The 18,988-nt window shown below is 28.7% G+C and overlaps 1 protein-coding gene across 2 annotated transcripts in view; it reads right to left on the bottom strand.

Annotated features, from left to right (window-relative positions):
* The window catches only part of LOC129972812 (neuropeptide SIFamide receptor-like), a 175,056-nt gene that overhangs the window by 92,541 nt on the left and 63,527 nt on the right, over nt 1–18,988 (bottom strand). The window contains exon 1 of one of the 2 annotated variants that reach the window (XM_056087092.1): nt 15,045–15,402. The exons of the other annotated variant lie outside the window; for it this stretch is intronic. Coding sequence (XP_055943067.1) covers nt 15,045–15,057 — 13 coding nt within the window. The 5' untranslated portion in view covers nt 15,058–15,402. Of the gene's footprint in view, nt 1–15,044; nt 15,403–18,988 lie in introns of those variants that run through there. 2 annotated transcript variants of the gene reach the window in all.

Here is an 18,988-nt window from a genome sequence, read left to right as displayed (position 1 = left end):
CGATATGTTAATACTTTTGATTTGCTCTTTCAACATTTAAATTTTGAAACATTTATTCCGTTTTTATCAAATGATTTTTATTTTATTTATTTCTTATATACAGTACACTCCCGAGTATCCGGCCTAATGTGGCGGAAGGGCAGGTCGGTGTTCTACAAATTCATTTCTTTGTCCACCAATACCAGAAGATACAAGTTTTTATACTCACGTATTTTCTCACTTCTTATTGAATACTATTCCTTCTATTTATCTCAAGTCACGTAGAATGAGAACGCAGCCGCGGACCGGCGAATCATAGAAGTAGTTGCCGGCAACGAGTGGAGTTCAAATAGAAGGCTCTGTACTGGTAGTTTATATACGTTTATATACTGCACTGCGCCTTTCAAGAATTTATTAGAGGAAAAATAAGTTAAAGGATATTAACTGTTCACATTTCAAATTCTGTAATGAATAACTTAAATGCAGGAAACATAAACAAAACATTAACGTAAATCGTTGGCCTAATTCTTAAGAAAACTCATTTCATTTTTCAATGAAAAATGATTATACAGATATGAAAAGATATGAATGAAAACTTAACAGTTTTTAGTTTTTAAAAAATTTCTTAATAGACGCCCGTTATACAATGACGAAATAATAAACAACGATCAGAACTCTGCTCTTTTCCTGTCACAGTTGTGTTTACCGACGACACGTCGTAGAATCATAGCAGACGCCCGCTTCCAATGCCTTGACAATGTTGCCAATGCAATCCAAAATCATTATTAAATGAGGAATGTCTTGCATTCCTCATTTAATTCCGGATAGTCACGAATCAGGTAAGACTTCATAACTAAATTTCATAAATTATATCTATTGAATACTTTCTTTAGATTGATTAAACTTCCAATATGTATAGACATTTAAATTTAGTAACTATTTAAAATCCTTTTATTAATAATAGAAAAAAATTAAGAAAAATAAGAAATTAAGAAATGTATTTATAACAGCTAATAAGAATACATTTATTTTATAAAATGCATGAACTATGATATTTCATCTCAAATTTAATCGGAAACCGCTCTTATTTAATCAATATAAATATTTACTTTACTTTAATCCAAAAAAATATACCAAAAAAGGGAAAATCATTTTTTTTTCTGTTTCTTCCGTCACTGTAAGAATTCTAATCGAACTTTTCAAACAGCCTTAAAAAAAAATCCCAAAATGAAAAAAAAAAAAAAAAAAAAAAAAAAAAAAAAATGCAATGTCCTATTTACTGGTCTACCGATTTTAGTTGATATTTCTCTCCATTCATTCAAAAATGAGGTTTCTTCGAAAGATATCGGAAGAATTGTTTTTTAAGTAAAAATAATAGATGTTTATGACATAATTTTAAGAGAAAGAATTCCATATATATAAATATGTGTGTGTGTGTGTGTGTAATGTTATTTTTCTTGGAGCAGAAGGCAGGTTTGAAGACATAGACGAGACGTTGTATTTTTAATTTCGTTTTATTCTCTCTCTACCACCATCCAGGAAAGCATAATTATTTATAAGAAGACGCAGCGCGGCACAAAAGCAGAGGTAAGAAAAAAAGGCAAAAAGGGACGAACAAATGATCACTGGTCTTATATAAGATGGTATTTCCGGCCACGTGCCAATGAAATACATGTGTTGACCTTTGACAGGGGCAACGGAAGTATCACTTTCGTTTGATGCATAGTATTTGATGGCGTATTAGCTTTACAGAAGAATTAATTAAACCGAAAGTGAAATTGGATCACGAAATAAGAGAATATTTTTAGAATGAAGTTACTATGGGCTAACTATGGGTTACTATATATATATATATATATATATATATATATATATATATATTATTCGATTATTTTCTGAATTTATAACAAAAAAATATAGTTAAAGTTTTAAAGAAAATAAATTAATTACTCTAAAAGACATATTTGATTCACATTGAATTAATTATCAGTTCTGATATATAATAAATTATATCCAATTAACAAGTCTAACTTAAGATGCATTTTCAGCTGTCCAATGTATTAAAAGGATAAAAATAAATGCTATAATTTTGCAAATTGCGTCTGAGATTTTCCATTCTATAAATCATTTTTATCAGTAATTTTTTTAATCGATATATCATAATGGAAAGTTGAGAGGGCGATGTATTGCCCTTAAATACCTTAGATTCTGTCAAAGGCATTTTATTATATATGCTGAGCTACTCAATATTCTATAAACTATATAACTTATTTAGAAATTTTTGATAGAATTTCAATCATAAATGTCAATAAACGGCCAGTTTCCTTTTAAATATATCAATGCGTGTTTGATGATGATGATGGATAGTTACTAAATTTTATCCATTAAAGTTTTTCTTGAATGTTGTTAAATATGGTTCTTTAAATTTATTAATAGTACTTCCTTCATAGTAGCAGACATTTAAGATTCATACTGATATATATCGCGTTGTTTCATGCTGGGTTGTAATGTCAAATTACCTTTCCACATGCAATACGAATAATAGATTTTATTTATAAATATGCACTTAACACCTAATGTATGTCACAAGAACTAAATTTCGGTGTGCATCATTTATAATATTAATTTTTAAACTTGTGTTGTTTACTTGTATTTAAAAATATTATGAACGTAAAGTCATATTTTGTCAATCTCCGGTACCATAGATGTTATTATCTTATAATACCTCTTTATCATATTTGTTTGGCATGAAATATCATACCTAATATTTAGGAATATTTGAATGTGTATAAGTATATTTCCTAAAACAATCTTTTGATCGGAATTGTCGCTATCTCTATTAAAAGTAATGATATATGTGTGTGTGTGTATGGGTATTGGCGCTCTACAGGCCAGACTCTGAAATCTATAGTTATTACATTCCATATATATATATATATATATGGTAGGATGGGAATAGTACTTCGGAATGATTTTTCACTGTTTATTTAAAATTCATTTAATTACAAATTAAGCTAAATCCTCGATAATTTTTGAAAGAATTAGTTCAATAAAAAAGATATTTTACACTATGCCAAAATTTAAAACATTAACTTTTTAATAATGAATCAATCCCGGTGTATCAATTTAACAGTAGAATAAAATTGTTCAGAATTTTGGCAACTTTTTGAATAATATTTTAATATTAAGTAATATTTTATGTCCATTTGTAACAATAGATTATACTTTTGTACTGAAATACAATCCATCATCATTGTTTCATAAAATACTTAAAAACGTGAATTTTATCTATTTCAATTTAATATGTGTGTAGTTTACATGACGAATAAAAAAATGGTTACAATACAACGAAATTTATAAGATAGATGAGCTGCATATTTACCTTTTTAATTGCGCTCTGATGTCATGGGACTGGTCTCCATTAGAAAGGTTTCACAAAATGAACAAAACACATATAAATTATTGAAAACAACAGGGTCTGGCAATCTGACAGAATCATGCAAATGATATTTAAATATGAGCAAAGAAGAGTAAGAATATATTATCTTCTATGATCTCTGATGGTGCTTTCCTCTTCTTTCTTACCTAAAATCCTTTATGAACTGTCAATATTTCGAGGACGGAGAATGATAAAATTGTAACCTTGCATCTGGAAACTTACTAGTAAGAGCAAGTTAAACTACCATGAAGAATTAAGTTTTCACATGTTGGGATCAAGTAGAAGGCATAAGAGAGAAATGGCACCTGATGGTTATCCTCATCACTTGACCATTGTTCGAAGTTTCAAGATCTCTCATTTCGTGAAGGCCTTAATCGATGGCCTTGAGATGATTTGGTAGTCCAGAATGATCATGCAAATTGGAACATAACAGTTCAAAAGCACGGGAGAAGATAGTTATCGAAGAATAAGTGGGTGACCTTGTAGGCAACAGTAAAGAAGAAATATGCTACAACAAAAGGGCTCCTTCAGAGCCAAACGATTTAATAACCAGGCAGGAAATTGATCATTAATGGCTACTCCACGCTACGTAAATTCATCTTTTTCCAATCACTCCAATCTTCTTGATGAATGCGTCTCTATAATACCTCCCCAAGTCTCTTATATCTAGGGATTGCAATACCGGTATATCGGGATACCGAATACCGGTATTTTGAGCCATTTGTACAATTTCGTAATACCGGTATTCACAAGTTTAAATACCGGTTTTTCGGTATTTACTAGAAATTTTTTAAATTGTCTTCACTATATGTTCAGGTATTGCGAACGTAGCAAAATGGTATACGTTTTTGTTTTTATGTCTCCATAACGGGCGAAATTAATTAGCTAATTAATGGCTTAATTAATTGCTTAAATCTAAATTAGTGAAACATGGATTATCCCTGAAAGAAAATATTGTATCCATAACGACTGATGGAGCAACAAGTATGAAAAAAGTTGGAAAGTTGATTGGTGCAAATCAGCAGTTGTGCTATGCATATAGAATTCAATTAGGAGTAATAGATGTGTTATACCGAAAAAATAAATAAACAGAAGAATCCAAATACTGTGGATATAGAAATTTCGGATTCCAACTTAGAAAAGAGTAAGAGTGAGAGTGATATTGACAATGAAGATAATGACAATGTAATTGTTGAAGAAGATATTGCTAATGAGGATGAAATATTAACCTATCAAGAATTGTGTCCTATAATTTATAAAGTTCGAAAAACTGTTAAGATATTTAAACGTTCCCCTATAAAAAGGATATATTACTAAAATATATACTAACTGAAAATAAAACAGAATATATGCTAATATTAGATTCTAAAACACGTCGGAACAGTTTACTCCTAATGATGGAACGATTTTTGAAACTGGGAAATCCAATCCAAAAAGCAATAATCGACTTAAACCTGTAAATTATTTTTCAGATAGTGAATTCGGCTTAATATCCAGAACTATATCAGCTCTACTTCCAATAAAACTGACTATTGAGGCATTATATCAGAGAGATTTTAATTTATTAACAGCTAATGCAAAATTGCTAATAATAAATTTCATGTTGCAATCACTGAAAGAACAGCACACATCACAATCCAAAGAATTATATATTACATTGAAAAATGTCACAGAAGAAAGGCATACCGAAATAGAAAATGTCTTATGGCATTTACATAATTATAATGGTTTTAAAAATGAAAATGAAAAAGAAGAAAAGAAAATAGCCAATTCAAATCTGATTAAGTTTAGAGTAAATTTTCTTAAAATTGTTTACCCACAAACCTATCCACATTCGGAAGAATTCGGTTCAATTATCGAAGATTATGATGTCACTACTGTCGATAGTGAAAAGGAATTGTCTCTTGAACAAAAATTAGAATTAGCTATAAATAAAATTTCAACGAACCAAAAATACAATACAGAAATCAGTTATATCTAAAACCATCCGACGGGAAATCTATTTATTTGAAGATGAGGGATTTAGAGGCAAATACTTGGAAAAAGTATATCACGCATTGCTAAAAGGGCCACCAACTACCGTAGATGCCGAAAGAGCGTTTTCGACAGCTGGTAACTTTTACACAAAATTACTTTTCAGACTTAATGACACTACAATTGATGCATTATGTTTTTTTAAGATCACATTTCAAAAATTTGTAATAGTACCACAGACTGAATAGTGATATTTACACTTTTTTGTGATTTAAATAAATAAGATGTTTCTTTACTTTTTTGTGATTATATACTGTTATAATTTATAAGTTACAAATTATTTTTGTGATATTTACACTCTCTAACAAAACTGGGAAATAAAACAAAAAAACACCTGTGTTTTCTTTCCTTTTCTAAAATTTCTAATACCGGTATTAAAACCGGTATCCCGGTATTAAGATTTAAAAAATACCGAATACCGGTATTGAACTTTTGGTCCGGTATTGCAATCCCTACTTATATCGTATATATCTACTGACTACCGGATTCACAAATCTTCAGTATCCACTCCAAAGAGAATGGAACGATTGAAATCGGGGGGGGGGGGAGGAGTTAAAAGATTATTCTCTCTATGCTACGAAAGTGTTTGGGTGGTCATAAATGATCGAACACACAGTGTGAGATTAGAATCGATTGGAGCGATTACAACATGTTAAACTGTGCAGAAGTGAATGATTGACATTGTAACAGAATCTAGAATTGTCATCCAATGATTGATCAAAAATAATTTGGTGTAAACAATACCATTATATATAAAAATTAATATTAATATTATATTGATGTTATAATAATTATGTTTAAAATATCTAACCCAATGGATTTTCCATTAGATGAAGACAAAAATGATCCTTCATTTCCCATTCTTAGTAAAGAACTTAAAAAAATTCACTCTACTGTATCTTTGGCAACAATATATTATACAGATATAATTCTAAAATTATAATTATTATTTGCCAACGGATTCTAAAACCTTCAGCTCTTTTATGCATGCGTCAGGATGGGTTTAATTCGTCAAAATAGGGGTGATATGAAAGGAGGAGATGTTTACATTTAATAATAAAGTAAACTCGGATTACTCGCGGAATTATGAAGCGCAAATATTCTAGATAATTCGCAATAATTCAGATAATTTCGTCGATAAGAGATACTAATTCACAATAAAATATTTTAGACCACTTTTTATTCTATACAAGGGGTATAAACATTAAATTCTGTTGAAAAAAATGGAAGATTTCTTCATAAGATTAAGTTAAAATTTAGTAATTTACTATTTTAGAAAATAATGATTTTTTTTTTTTGTTAAAATACTTCTTTTTTTATATGTTATTGAATTTTTTGACAATATTTTGAGATAATTGAGATTTTATTCCATTTAAAACATTTGTTTTCCTTTTAGGGGTTGCTGTAAATATGTAATGACTTAAGAATATTATAAATATTGTTTTAAATGGTATGTTTAAAAATATTATTAATAATGATTTTCTTATTTAAAAATATTAATTTAAATATATTACATAAAATAATTAGAAGAATTGGAACCAGCACTTAAATTAGCCATGTAAGCAATCAATATACCGGCATCCTGGCATAAGGGTAGCGCGTCTTCCCCGTGATCGGGTCTTCCTGGGTTCGAGTCCCGGTTCGGGCATGATTGTTCTTCATCTTTTCTATCTGTGAGATGTATGAATGTGCCCCTTTGTAAAAAGGGGTTGTGCAAGCGAATGCGATGCGTGAGTAGTTAAGACGTACTCGTAACCCTAGTTGACGCTTCTAAAACAAGAGACGCTCCCTTGGCTTAAAATCGCTGACTTGGTCGGCGAGCTTGTCCCTAGTAAGTGCTATTAGAAACAACAGCAATCAATATCCAATTCTGAATTAAAATGATCCAATTCGGTCAGAAACAGCAAGCAAGTAAAAAAAAATTAAACGAAAAAGTATCTAATAGGGTGGAAATCAAGGTCAAAGAATAAATGTAGAATTCGCGAAATATACTCATCATTCCGCGTTTCACACCTTAATAAGAGAGAATAATTGAAAAGTAATAATTTCAAGAATCTGAAATGAACAGTACTATTTACAGATTGAAATGATAAAAGTTCTGCATGCACAGAATGAATCACATGATGTACAACAGAGTATGAAGAATTATTTATATGTATATTTAATGCCACTGCTTTCTGGTTCCGTATAACAAAAGAAAGTACATCATGGACTTTCAGATCCTATTTCTTTTCATTTTTACCCGGTCTTATACGGATGTAAATCCAGAGTTTCCTGATTTATTTCTATGACATTTGACTGGTTATGTTACTTTTTACTATAACTTACGCGCTCGTGAAAATACATAGTAAAATTTTTGAAAGAATGTGAAAACCTTGTTTCATACGAGTCGAGAAAAATCACATTTCCCGAAATACAAGTTTAACTCATTTTAAAAGTCCTAACATTTTTTCATGAATCTCTCCACCTTTAATGGAAGTGCTGTCGAAGTCGAGACCTTAGTTGAGTTTTATTGAATTTCACATCTTTCTCTGACAGCGGGTTTTATTTTGTTGTTTTTTTTCTCTCTGGTTGGTAATAGAGCGTTGACAGGAGGTGACGACAGACGACAAACTTCTATTTCTGAATATTCTTTTGGTGAAATACGAATAGGTCTAAATATCTCATTACTTTAAAGTTGAAATAATTTTGTGTAGGAAAATAAATTCAATATTAATATTTTAGATATTTTATTTATTAATTGCGTCCATAGGATGAATTTGTTGAATTACATTGATGTATTAATCCTGTTCTAATTTCCTTACTTATTTTGTATATTTGAGAAAATTATTTTGTTTCAGTAAACTTCATAAGGTATTCTTTTTTTATAATTGGTTAATACAGCAAATTACACTCAATAACATTTTATCAGGAATTAATCCCATTTTGATATGATCTTTCTATGACTCTGGCGTTCATTTCATTTTATCTTTTTGTAACATAATCTTGGATTGATTATGAGAAATAGCTTTAATGGATCTAAAAACCTTTTGAAAAGTTCTTAATTACTGCTATAGGGAAATTTAAATAACATTATCATTTAGAATTTTGAAATCTTTTAAATGTAAGAAACGATGGATATTTGTATACTATTCCGTCTTTGATGATCTGATGATTAACTGGAAATATTTTTTTTCCTTATTATTATGTGAGAAGATGATGTTGTTTTGGTTTGAGGTTTTTGAAGCCTCAAAATGCGTAGGCTACAAATTGGCGATTTATCGCTTTTGGGGCATCAATTTTTCGCTTTTAGTGTTGTTAGAAAACAATGCAGAAGGTTGTCACATTTGGCAATTTATCGCCAACTAAAGTTACAACTTGGTTTCCAAATTATTCATTCTCTGAATTCTTACAATTTTTTAAAATTAATTTAAGTCATTAACCAGTTTAAACCAGTTTGAAATCAATCATGAGACTATCATATTACGCATGCATCAATATTTAGAAAAACGATGTTTTTTTTTTTTTTTTTCCTTCTTAAAATCAATCGAGATTCAAAAATTTGTTTGCCAGCTAGAAAAATTAAAAATTAAATTAATCTATATATTAATAGAGATATATATATCTCTATATATTAATATATATATATATATATATATATATATATATATATATATATATATAGAGAGAGAGAGAGAGAGAGAGAGAGGAATACAGACCAATATAGAAGTCTCGTGATTGTTTCAACCAGTTTAAACTGGTTAATGACTTAAATTAATTTAGACATAAAAAATAATAATATTCTAGCATGATAACTTGAAATTTGTGATTATAGATTTCATTTTTTTTTCAATTAATCTTTTCTACATAATTTAACATTCGTAGTTCTCCCAAGAAGATATTTTTATTTTTCAGGACTGTGGTAAATATCAAAGACTTATTATTTTAATAGTCTTATATATTCTTTGTTTATTTTGCAAATGAACCAACTTAAAGGAGTCAAATACCTTGACCGTATAGTACTATTGAAAATGTAATTTTCACGGTATTTTAATTTTTTATTTCTCACTAGTCGCACCAAGCAACCCTTTTTCTGATTTCATATTCATGATGCTGCAAAATAGTCTGATTTTGTTGTTTTAATTCTCTTAATTTAGTTCTGTTTATCCTGTACATGAACCTTTCTATTAGTGAAAATCTCATATCTTTAAAGCACTATTAAAAACGTGAATATCTGGTGCATTTATCTTTTAAATTTCTCGAAATCCTAATTTTACTTTTTTATTGTAAACTACAAGATATAAGCAAAATCCTTTTTTTATTTCAACTTTCAACAATGGGAAAAATTCATTCAAATAAATATCAAATAAAACATTGAAAAGGGGCTGAATTTCAGTGTAACAATGTTGTTCAAAATCAGGCAAAAAAGTATTTTTTAAAAAATTGCAAAAATTTGCAGATCTATTAAGTCGACATCAATATATATATTTTTTAATTTTGAAATAGTGTAAAATCTATATTTTTGCAGTAATATTTTTCTAAATTATCACTGAAAACTACAACGATTCAGATTTATTTTTTAAATAAAATAATATCTAAAATTTTTTAAAAATCCTCCAATGTCCACATTTTCATCCGCCATAGTATACAAGTGGAAAATTTGGTACCTGTAGGTAAACCAGTCTGGCCTGTAAAACGTCAATATACCCACATTAATCTTTATTATTAGCAGAAATATCAAAATAATTAATGCTACTGCTTCTTTTTTTATTCACTAATGATGATTAAAATTGGTTTTAATTTAACTCTACAATGCAGTTATAAGAAATATTGTCTAAATTAAAATATTATCTTAAGATTTGATATTTAAAATAATAATAATTGTTCTTAAAAATGCATAAATCATCTTGAATTAGATCAGTAATCCAAAAGGAAATAACATAGAATATTTGTTCAGTAATATTAATGTCCCTTTTGTAAGAAAGACAAGACTGTTTTAGAACAGGCTGTGTAATTTTTAACTTCGATGAGTGATGAGGACGGCACCTGAGGGTCAGCCTATTATCCAGTGTCCCACACCACAGAGAGTGTGTGGCAGAGTGAAACCCCACGATATAAGATTTAACATGCACCGAGTTCACATACACGATGAATGTATAGTGGAATCGAGTTAAATATATGGTACCCTCCAAAACAGAACCTTTACCACTATCTCTCCGCTACTCTGTTGAATTATATAATTGAATTTTAATAGGTTTATTGTAATTATCACCTCCGGTTGTCATAATTGTATTTTTCTTGCAAGATATTTAATAAACGGTTTCTGCAGGACAAAAAGAATAAAAAAACTGTTCCTTGCAATCATAACTATAGTTTTTTGAATAAATAAAATAAGAATGAAAATAAATATATCAAGCAATCGGTTCTTGATATTTTTTTTGTGGGGCCGCAGTGGCCTAAGTGGTAAGGTCTCGGCTTCGGAATCGGAGGGTTTCAAGTTGGAGACCCGATTCCCCCGATGAAGCGTCGTGTAAGCGGGTTTGGTGCACGTTAAACGTCCTGGCCAAACGTCCTCCCGCTAGTGTGGCGTGGTGTGGAAAGGGGTTGCCAGCTCAGATGTCGTCCTCGTCATCAGGTTCAAAATTACGAGGTCCATCCCAAAATAGCCCTAGTGTTGCTTTAAAACGGGACGTTAATATAACTAAACTTGATAATTTTTTTTTAAAAAATCGTAAAAAATTGATAGTTAAAAAAATCGTATTATCTAAAGAATTCAAAAGAACCAAAAAATGAATTAAGATAAGCTTATTTAGAAAGCAAATTAGTAATTCAACAAAATATACATCAATATAGAATTGCATAAACATTTTGAGACAATTTGTTCAATTTTAGTAAACTAATAATAAGGATACTATGTACTTTCAATAATAAAGCTTATAATCACTTTTACCACACGGTTAATAACTTAGATTATTTATGAATTGGCATTTCTTTCTAGATGACTTCTAACCATATTTACGAATTGGATGAAACATTGATATTCTGAAAGTTCTTCATGGGTGCATATCAAGTTCAAAATTAAATATTAACCACAATAATAATACCTTCTCCTGCCGTGCTCTAGAATATCATTTTTGCTTCTTTTGTTCATAGAATCAGTAAATGTCAGAAAAGCTTTTAAATAAGATAAAAATATATTTCTCTCTGTTTCTATCAGCATTGAATTTCGATGGTATCTTCACATTCTTAATATATTTGAAATTATTAACTACTACATTTACATTATTTGATTGGATTTCAAAATTAACAAGCCCCCAAAAGATTTAAACCACTTAAACTAATCGCATTAACCAAATGCCAAATTAAGTACTTAAATCTTTATGACCACTTAGGTTAAATACGATAAAACTCTTAAATAAGTATTGCACACAATAAACTACTTTAAAATCTATAATCCCATTGGCAAAGCATGTAAAACTTATCATTTATCAAAGCTGCTTTGTCTAACCAATGCCAATACTTTGTTTATCCAATATTAATAATCTTAATAAAAACCTATTATTTAAGAATAGATTTTTTAAATGTTGATAATAAATAATTATGCAATTTAAAAATTAAGCAGTAACACAGAATTTTTAAATGTTGATATAATAAATAATTATGCAATTTAAATATTATTGTGCAATAACAATTAAACAATAAAACAGAATTATTAAGTGTTGATATAATAGATATAATAAATAATTATGCAATTTAAATATCATTGTGCAGTAACAATTAAGAATGAAACAGATTTTTTAAATGTTGATATGATAAATAATTATGCAATTTAAATATTATTGTGCAATAAAAATTAAACAAAAAAAAAGAATTTTTAAATGTTGATATAATAAATAATTATGCTATTTAAATATTACTGTGCAATAACAATTAAGCATTAAAACAGAATTATTAAATGTTGATATAATAAATAATTATGCAATTTAAATATTATTGTGCTATAAAAATTAAGCAATAAAATAGAATTAAACGAAATATGCTTGAATTGAGATTTTTCTGATCTTACAAATGTGTTGTTGTTGTTTTTTTCGTTTTCATTCTAATGATAGAGTTTCATCATTAATAGACAAATTAATATTAACGACAATCAGGAATTCGTATGCAAAATTATTTTTTTGTCTGTGTACTTAGAAAATTCAATACTTGTTTACAAAAAAAAATATCAAATTACATCCCAAATTGGTACTATCCATCTCGTATAAATATGTGATTTCTGGGTACTATTTTGTTTGCGAAACTAGGTAGATGATGGGTAAGAGTCCAGGAAAATACCAATTTTCCAGGGTTTTTTTTAATCATTAAACTGCAAAATGCTCAATAAGCCTATATCTCTATAACACTTGACATTATTTTTTCGACTCATAAAAGTATCATTTAGTTAGACCCTATTTGGCTTTAAGTTTTAACGTATAAAAGTCTTTAAGGCTTAACGATCAATAAAATTCATAACATAAAGATTTTTTAAAATGTTTCAATCATTTCAATCAAAACGCTTTATTGTTTATACTAAATTTAAAAATTAATTAGAGAAATGTGACTTTATTTCATCGTAAATGATAAAGAATTCAATTTGAAATGATTAAATAAGAGCTAATAGTTACAAGCTATCCAGCGTTGAGACAAATGCCTGAACCTGAATTGCAGTTAAAGCTAACAATAATAAATCAGGAAATCTATTTCATAATGTCATTCATTAGATTCTTTTTTATTTTATTCAATTATTAAAATGTATGAAGTTAGGATGACTTTTAGAAAAAATTTCGCATCCAAGTTACATGACTTTAGGGCTCAATAATTGTTTCAGCCAACTTTTTTATTATGAGCCATAACTTAAGCATTTCTTATCGAAAGTACGAAAAAGAGGGGGGGGGATCAATAACAAAGACATATAATTTTGAACAGAATAATATGGAACGTAATGAATAACAATAAGAAATGGAAATAACGGGATTACGAACTTATTACGTATCGACACAAATATTTTTCATATTTGCAGGATATGTTTGAAAATTCCAGTTTGATAGAATACCATCGGCTTGTATGAGATCGTCCTCAAACTTTTGGTTGCGGAGGTACCTCTTCGTCTGCGGAGGAGTCCAAACAGATGAAAATTCGAGAATGCCAAATCCAGACTGTATTCTCTCAGATTTCCCTCTGTTTGGGCTGGTGAAGAAGCTCCTTGGCTGTCAGAAGTTGATGGGGATTTTAAATGAGCCGACAGTAAACTATGAGACCGGGATTTCAGACCCTGCATTGAGATAAATGCCTCAACAAGAATGGCAGTTATGTCGAACTGTAACCAATATTAATACTTGCATTTCAATTTTTTAATGCCATTCATTGTATTTTTTTATTATTGCATTCAATATTATGTAATTGACTTACTGATCGTCCCTCGTAGCATGAATCATTCGGCTCATTGTTTCAAAGCAATAAGGTTTTAATGCATTCTTTAAACTTGTATACTTTATTTAAAATTCCCATTCAAATTACGCTTTAGTTAAGATATATCTATGTTATGTGATATATATACCATCTAAGATAAGGTGTAATTATTGAAATTTGATTTTTTTTCAATTTAACTTTTTCAGATTTCATAATGTTCCTTCAATTAAATATTTCTTTTTTTTTATTGCTGAATATGAATACTTTCCTCATAAGAAATTTCTCACTTTTATACGTAGTTCTCTTGACATTTTAAGAAAGATTATTTCTTTAAAAAATATTTCTACGATACAAAAGTTTTGCAAATTTGTTAAAGGTATCTTAAGTCTTGAAAACCAACCAATTGAACCAATTAAAATTGAACCAACTCACGTTTAAAGTTAAAATAGTATCCCATTTAATGTCCTAAGATTTAAAAAGAAGCAAAGGATCATTTGAGCATATATAATCTTATAACGTATACTTTTTGCTTTTCTCGATGGAATAAAATAATTGTTAAAAACAAAAACTATACTCATTTAATAAGAAAAAGGTCGGAGCATTAGATTTAGAACATAAAGTACTTATTTGTTCTATTTGAGGTTAGTTGCCTTTGGTGTTTTGTTTAATTTTAATTGAATTTTTATGCATAAGTTTATGTTACTATTTGTGATAAGTATTTAAACCTTTTTATTTTAATAGCCTTTAACCTATTCCACTTGTTGAGACATGAACCTCTAAAATTGAGCCAAAGATCCTTGATATCATTAAACAAGTTCCTTAACATCATACTGTCATTAAATCTTTACTGTTCAGGTATTTTCTCTTATGTCTAAGCTTTGTTTCTCAAGATGCTGTAATGTCATTCTCATATTTTTTCATTTAATTGCGCAACTGATAAGCAGAATCATTTGTCCTTATGTTTCAGACAATAATATAAATTATAAGATTATACATTTGATTAAACAACAAAAACGGATTGAATACCATTACAAAAATCAATTCAATTGTTGAAAATATAGCAAAAAAATGTCTTTTAAATATAGACGAAATTCAGAAAAAATCAAATTTCTACTGATATCACGCAGAACTGACGTGAAAAAATGTTTTATTAAATTTTGAAACTTACCTCTTTTTCCCATTTCCAGTCTTATGATCTTTTTCCCAATATTTGAAATATTGTATTACAAATTATTTTTTGATTGTGAAGTTGTTCGCATTTTTAGCACTTTTTAGTGTTCTGGCATTCGTTCATTACCAGAAACAAATGTAAAGTTACGCTTTAAAAGACAAAATTTTCTCTAAAAAAATTATTTAAATCAATCCGGAATCACATAAACTATTTTCAAAATTCTTCAACCAAAATAAAAAATTTATCTCTTTTTTTTATTTGCCATGTCCATCTCCATCTTCAGACAGCCACACAAACGCTGATTTTATGCAGGAAATTCGTTAGAATATCCAAGTTATTTCCAAACGAAAACGAAACATATTTTCCACGCCAGCTGGTTGACTCCTTCAACGAAACTCGTAGTCTATAATGATTATCTTATCTGGAAGCAGCTTCTTATCTGACAAAAAAGGCGTTTCTCTTCACTTGGGTTGAACAACATGCATAATTCATCCCGTTGCATCTGTGTTTATTGCATTATCCTTGCCTTCAGAACGGACTTGCTTCCTATTTTTTGCCTTCTTTATCTTTGTGTTTCGTCTCTTTTTTCTATTTGTAGATTAAATGGGATTGAATTGCAAAGGTTATGTACTTATAAATATAGTTAAAGAAGTCTTCGTTTTGGACAGGAAATTAGATATGCTGTTTGACTTAAGATAGAGGAACTGGATGTTTCTAAAAACGAAGCACGGGAAGAGGAAAGTTCGACAAAAAATGTTAACTAATACTGAAAAACACTATAATTAATTAGTTCATTTTTGATTTCTTGATTTTTCAGCCAAGATTTTGAAAACTAAGGTCATCGCGTCATCTTAAAATGAAAAAGATATTGAATTAAAAAAAAATTAGTTTTATCCATGTGCTCTTTATCATGAATTCCAGTTTTTTTAAAAATATTTAGAAAATAATCACATTAATTTGTGAGTACAAAAATATATTTTTAATGAAATTAAACTAGTACAACTGGAATAGTAATACAAGAAGATATACTGGATTTTTATTCTATGCAATAGTCATCGTGCATTCTGAAAGAAACTGTCCTATTCTAGAAAATTTCATACACTTTATTCATAGGTAAATATTTAGAAAATAGTCACACTAATTTGTCAGTACAACTGGACAAATACACTTAGTACAACTGGAATAGGGGCACAGGAATACATACTGGAGTTTTATTCGATCCGATAGTTCATCTACACTCTGAAAAAATCTTTCTAAAAAATTCCTTAGACTTTATTGAAAAGTAAATGTTTAGAAAATAGTCACACTAATTCGTGATCAGAAATAGTATTTTTAATGAATTAAACTAATACATAAATACATAACATTTAATGAAATTAAACTGATACAACTGGAATAGCGATACAAGAATACATACTAGTATTTTATTCGATGCAATAATTCTCGTGTATACTGAAAGAAACTTTCCTATTCTAGAAAATTTCATGCACTTTATTCATAGGTAAATATTTAGAAAATAGTCATATTAATTTGTCAGTATAACTGTACAAGTACACTTTGTACAACTGGAATAGAGGCACAAGAATACATATTGGAGATTTATTCGATCCGATAGATCATCTGAAAAATTCTTTCTAAAGAATTCCTTAGACTATTCAAAAGTAAATGTTTAGAAAATAGTCACACTAATTCGTGATCAGAAATAGTATTTTTAAAGAATTAAACTAATATATAAATACATAACATTTAATGAAATTAAAGTGACAGCTGGAATAGCGATACAAGAATACATACTGGTGTTTTATTCGATGCGATAGTTCTTGTGTATTTTGAAAGAAACTTTCTTATACTATCTTTCTTATTTCTTACATTTTATTTACAAATAAGATTAAAAGGTAAGTATTTAAATAATAATACTACTAATGTGAGGGCATAAAAAATATTTTAATGCAATTAAACTACTACAACTAGAATAGTGTCACAAGAATACATACCGGACTTTTATTCGATGCGATAATTCTTGTGTATTCTGAAATAATCTTTCTTATTCTTGCGAATTTCTTAAACTATATTTGCAAGTAAAATTAGAAAATAGTCGTACTAATTTGTGAACATAAAAATATTTTAAAGGAAATTAAATTAATACAATTGGGATAGAGACACAAGAATACATACATTTTTTATTCAATGCGGTTTTTCTTAGGTATTCTGAAAGAATTTTTTTTATTCTAGCGAATTTCTCAGACTTTATTTACAAATAAAATTAAAAAGTAAAAATTTGAAAATAGTCACACTAATGTGTGAGCCATAAAATATTTGTAATGAAATTAAACTAGTACAACTGGAATAGCACCATAAGAATACATAATATTATTCTTATTCGATGAAAAAGTTCATGCGCATTCTGAAGGATTCGTTCTTATTTCAGCAAATTTTTTAGCGTCTATTTGCAAAAAAATAAATAAATAAATAAAATAAAATAAATTGTTTTCTGAAAAGCATTGGTTTCAGATAATATATTTTGTAAATAATTTCATACAGATTTACAGTTTTGGTAAGAATGTTAATTTGATATATAAAATATATCTAATTCTTCGTGTTTATGAACCTTTCCATTCATACACACACATGTAAGGCCTAGTAGAAATAAATATCAAACATTTAAATTCATACACAAATAGATCTTCAATGAGAAATTTTATGAAAATATGTCGGTTAAATGTTTTGATAACGACATTAGCTTTTAATTTGATCATTATGCACAATAAAACATCTTGATTTTAATCATTTTAAATGAACTATATAAAAACTCAGTTCAATAGTAGTAGAAAGAAGCACATAGAATTTTCAAATACATTATTTCATTAATATAAACATTCCTTTCTTTACCCAGCAGTAGATGTTTCATTTAGAAATGATATTCAAGACAAATATTTCTCTTTTCATATTTTTGCAGTTAAAATTAAAATGTCATGACATATACACAATATTTACTGTTTAAGATATTATTTATTGTGCTATATAAGAACCCTTTTGCTCTATTACCTTCTTCCATCTCTCGGGAAGCCTCATTATGCCTTCTTTCCAAAATTATTGTGTTTTGAACAAGAAATAATCCTTGAGGTGCGCTTGTATTTCGCTGAAGGATTTAATCTTGAAGATAATTTTTTAAGTACTAAAGAAATAATAATCAGTTGGAGAGAGATCTGGAGAATATGCAGAATACGGTAAAACATCCCAATCAAACTGTAAGAGCTTTTTTCTTACTACTAATGTAATAGGTGATCTCGCGTTGTCATAATGAAAAACAACGCCTCGTCGATTCGTTAATTCTGGCCGGTTTCTTTCTGTGGCAGCTTTCAATTGAAACAGTTGATGACAGTATTTCGTAGAATTTATTGTTTCACCTTGAGGAAGGAGCTCGTTGATAATTACGCCTTTCCAATCCCACCAAATGGACAAAAGAACTTTTTGGGGGTGAACAAACGAAACGTACAGTAAAAGAGATATGGTACGACTGAAACTGATGACGTAGACGGCAAATAGATGAGCCTGCATGTTTATATAAACAGAGCCAGATAAGGCCATTCATAGCGCGATGAGAAAGAAACTTTTGGTCACCCAATATGTGTGTGTGTGTGTGTGTGTGTGTGTGTGTGTGTGTGTGTGTGTGTGTGTGTGTGTGTGTGTGTGTGTGTGTGTTTGAGACCATTTATTCAATATAATCTGTATAAAAATCCTTGAATGAACAACAATAAATTTTTCGGCACATTTTATAATCCCGTATCAAAATGAAATCAAAACTAAATGAATCATACATAAAATTCTATATTATAAAATCTAATTTCATAAGGAAGTAAATCTTTCATACATTTTATCCAACTCATTACTTGATAAAGTATTATTCTTATTTTTAACAAACGTCATCGAAATGTCAGGAA

Source organism: Argiope bruennichi, chromosome 6 (genome assembly GCF_947563725.1).
Source record: "Argiope bruennichi chromosome 6, qqArgBrue1.1, whole genome shotgun sequence".
Lineage (NCBI taxonomy): Eukaryota > Metazoa > Arthropoda > Arachnida > Araneae > Araneidae > Argiope > Argiope bruennichi.
This window is presented reverse-complemented; position numbering and strand designations above follow the sequence as displayed.